Source organism: Cydia splendana, unplaced genomic scaffold (genome assembly GCF_910591565.1).
Source record: "Cydia splendana unplaced genomic scaffold, ilCydSple1.2 scaffold_89_ctg1, whole genome shotgun sequence".
NCBI lineage: Eukaryota > Metazoa > Arthropoda > Insecta > Lepidoptera > Tortricidae > Cydia > Cydia splendana.
Genome location: NW_026946909.1, coordinates 43,074 through 47,040, shown reverse-complemented (window position 1 = coordinate 47,040; position 3,967 = coordinate 43,074). Strand labels below are relative to the sequence as shown.

The window sequence follows — 3,967 nt, the reverse complement described above, 5'->3', positions numbered from 1 at the left end:
ATAGCATGTGAAAAGCAAAACAACGTTAGAGATTACTTTTCTATGGGCCGACATTCCAAAATAGATTGTTTTTATCTTAACCAAACATACACAAAAATTCCCAAGCAATTAATAAGAGATAATGCTAATCTTATTATACTTTTTAAACAAGACGAACATAATTTACGTCATGTATATAACGAACATGTAAATACAGATATGTCTTGGCAGCAATTTAAAGAAATGTGCGCTAAAATTTGGTGTGCACCATATAATTATTTAGTAATAAATAAAGATTGTGAAAGAAATAAAGGATGCTACAGAAAGAACTTTGACACTTTTGTTATTCTTACTGAATAAAGACATATAAGAATAAACACAAAGTGTTGCTCATCATTTCAAATATTATCGTCTACAAAGTAAGGTCTTTATTCGCAGTAACTATGGAAAAAATGACTAAACAAGAAATTGTAAAATCAGCAAAGGCTGTTAAGCGAAAACTAAAATTGATGCGTGATATGACAAGTGAAAACCAAACATTCCTAGAGTCAGTTCTTAAGCCAATCACGCAGCCTCTCAATGAAATCGCAGAACGAAGCGGTATAAACGAAAAAACGAAAAATGAGTATGAAAAGAGTCCTGATTACCACAGTACACCAAAAAAACTGAAGTTGAATTATAGTGATACTAAACCAAGTTCATCTCATGATGAAACGGTTTTCGAACTAAATCGTTCGAGCACAAAATCTAAAGAACATCGTTTAGAAGGAAAAGATGTAAAAAAAAATGAATCAGATTTTGAAGAAGAAAGTGAATTAGAGGAAGATTATTCCAACAGCGACAGTGTTGCAACAGATGAGGAGACTTTCGAGAGTGTTTCCAGTTTAGATAGAAACTTTTCGTCTCCACTATCATTTTCTGCAAAGGCATTTGAAGATGTACCTTATGGAGTCAGACTAGACAGAGGAAAACTTATGATGGGGTTGCAGAGGGTTTACGTGGCAGATAAAACTATTACTATTAATGGACATGCTTTTCAAAAAACTCAAGGGCTTGTTCAATTGTTATTTAAGAAAATTCCGAATTTAAATTTAGTAACCGAAGACGATAAAGAAAACTACAAATTAATGTTACATCAGACTAATGCACACCACCGGGATTTTGACTCCACAAAACCTATCAAAAGTAATAGAGGAAGCAAGTATTTGCAAGTAATCAAGCCGTTATTTAAACATACAAGAGTTAGCAACAGTACAGATAATCTTGCAGTTGGTGACGGCTTAAATTTATTAAAGAAAGTTCAGTCTAATACCGGTTACGTTTACTGGGATGATCCAAACGAGCTAGTTGATAGGCTAAAGTTACTAATCGCTTCTCGCGACGCTGGTAACACTGGTCTTGAAAATGAAATAATATCGATTGTTGAAGAATTACGTGAAGCTGGCATTATTCAATAAAACCATTCATCTCGTTTATAAGCACATCAGTTCACAGTGACAATTGAACAAATGCACACGGACAATGAATATTGACAAATTTGGTCACCACGTACATAAACGTTTACGTATTGATCAAAACTATGATGATGCACTACAAAAAACTGATAACGGTGATTACAATTTGAGGTCATCAAGGCTAAAAGGTTTAAAATCCCCTCTATCAAACGATGAAGCGGTTAATAAGGAGTATGTTGATCATATAAATAAAACAGTTCAGACTAATATGGCTAACATAATAATTCGTCTCCAACACATAAACTCAATCTTAGACGAATTTGACAAAAAGTTTTGCACCAAAGCAGATGTTATTAAAATCGCAAAGGAGAAATAAAAATGAGCAAACAAGAAATTGTAAACGAAATTCATAGGGATGCAAGAAAAAATTTTAAACGTTGCGCGGTTGTACTAAAAGGAATTAATGATTTATGGCAAGCTGATTTAATCGATATGATTAAATTTGGTTCAGTGAATAATGGATATAAATACATATTGGTTGTTATAGATTGTTTTTCAAAATATGCGTGGGCAATACCTTTAAAAACGAAAAATAAAATAGAAACCACCCAAGCATTCCAAAATATCTTGGATTCTAATCACGTACCTAGCAATTTACAAACAGATATGGGCAAAGAGTTTTATAACGATGTATTTCAACAGTTGATAAAACTAAAAAATATAAACCACTACTCTACATACTCTACCAAAAAAGCTTCTATAGTAGAAAGATTAATTAGAACACTTAAAGCAAAATTATATAAACATTTTAGTTTATATGGAAATTACAAATGGATTGGGAATCCTTTAAATAACATAATTAAAACCTATAACGCAACTAAACATAGAACAACTAAATTTAGACCAACTGATGTTAATTCCACAAATGAGCAAATTGTGAGAAAGAATATCTTAAATAGTAAAAAAAAGCAATCTCTAAAGAAACCAAAGTTTAAAATAGGAGACTACGTACGAATTAGTAAGTATAAATCAGCTTTCAAGAAAGGTTTTACTCCGAATTGGTCTACAGAACTATTTTGTATTATCAAAGTGAAGAAAACCAATCCTGTAACGTATAACATTGAAGATTCTCATAAAAATATTATCCTCGGCTCGTTTTACGAACAAGAATTACAAAAAACAGTTTATCCAAATGTGTATCTTGTTGAAAAAGTTATAAAAAAAAGAGGTAACCTACTATTTGTCAAATGGTTAGGTCTGAGCGAAGCAGAAAATAGCTGGATACACAAAAAAGATATAGTTTAAATATAAATAATAGTCATACTATATTTCTTCACATAACATAACAAGTAATGCAAGGAAGAGGACTAGTTAATAGTGTGATAAATAACCTACCTTTTGAGTTACATTTGCCTGGTTATAATTATTGTGGTCCAGGTACAAAACTTAAGGAAAGGTTGTTAAGAGGAGACCGTGGTATTAATCCATTGGACGAAGCCTGCAAGCAACACGATATTGCATACAGCAATTATTCAGACATACCTCACCGTCATAAAGCTGATAGCGAGTTAATAAACATGGCCAAACAAAGAATTAAATCGACAAATGCTAGCAAAGGTGAAAAATTAGCTTCGTGGTTAGTTAAGAAAGTTATGAAAGGTAAATTGCGAGCTGGCGCTGGAATGAAATCTTTTAAAACTGTTATTTCCAAGATTCGAAAACATATTTAAAATGCGAAAACCTAAAGGTCGATCATCAACAATTAAATGTGCATATAAAGCAGCAAAAAAGTTACTTCATAAAAATATACCTATTCGTTTACCACGCATTATTCCAATTCCAAAAACTGGCGGTATTTTGCCCTTGATACCTATTTTTGCTGGTTTGTCAGCATTGGGCTCATTAGCTGGCGGAGCGGCTGGTATTGCAAAAGCTGTAAATGATTATAAATCAGCCCAAAAAAACCTGCAGGAGTCAGAACGTCATAATAAAATGATGGAATCGATTGCGATTGGCAAAGGCTTGTACATAAAACCTTATAAGAAGGGTAATGGTTTGTTTTTAAATGCATCAAAAAACTAAATAGAAGGCTGCCTAGAAGAGCTCTCACAAACTTAGATTTAATAAAATTCGGAGGTGATATACCATATTTCAGAGGTGTATTTATGCGCGACAATTTACCAAAGCGACCTCGACGGATGGAATGTGCAATTGTTAATTTAGATATTTCTAAGAATATGGGGACTCATTGGGTAGCCTATGTGAAATTGAACACGTATTGCGAGTATTTTAATAGTTACGGAGATATAAAACCTCCTGTAGAACTAATATCATATTTAAAGAAATATAACATTTTTTATAACTATTGTACCTATCAAAAAATGAATACTGTAAACTGCGGTCATCTATGTTTAAAATACTTACGAAACTTTTGGCAAAAAAAAAAATATATAAATTAAGACACAGTTCGTGAATATTACCAGTTCCCAAAATGTCGTTTACCATATCTGTTACCGGATTAACTTCTACGCTTA

The 3,967-nt window shown here is 32.4% G+C and overlaps 1 protein-coding gene across 1 annotated transcript; it reads left to right on the top strand.

Annotated features, from left to right (window-relative positions):
- The first annotated feature begins 422 nt into the window (after positions 1 to 422).
- LOC134805942 (uncharacterized) lies at positions 423 to 1,436 on the top strand. Its single transcript, XM_063779126.1, has one exon. It carries the CDS (start codon positions 423 to 425, stop codon positions 1,434 to 1,436), a length of 1,014 nt encoding a protein of 337 aa, XP_063635196.1.
- Positions 1,437 to 3,967: the final 2,531 nt, after the last annotated feature.

Excerpts from the sequence above, each read along its gene's own strand:
- LOC134805942 (XM_063779126.1), top strand. The coding sequence starts at position 423 with ATGGAAAAAATGACTAAACAAGAAATTGTAAAATCAGCAAAGGCTGTT.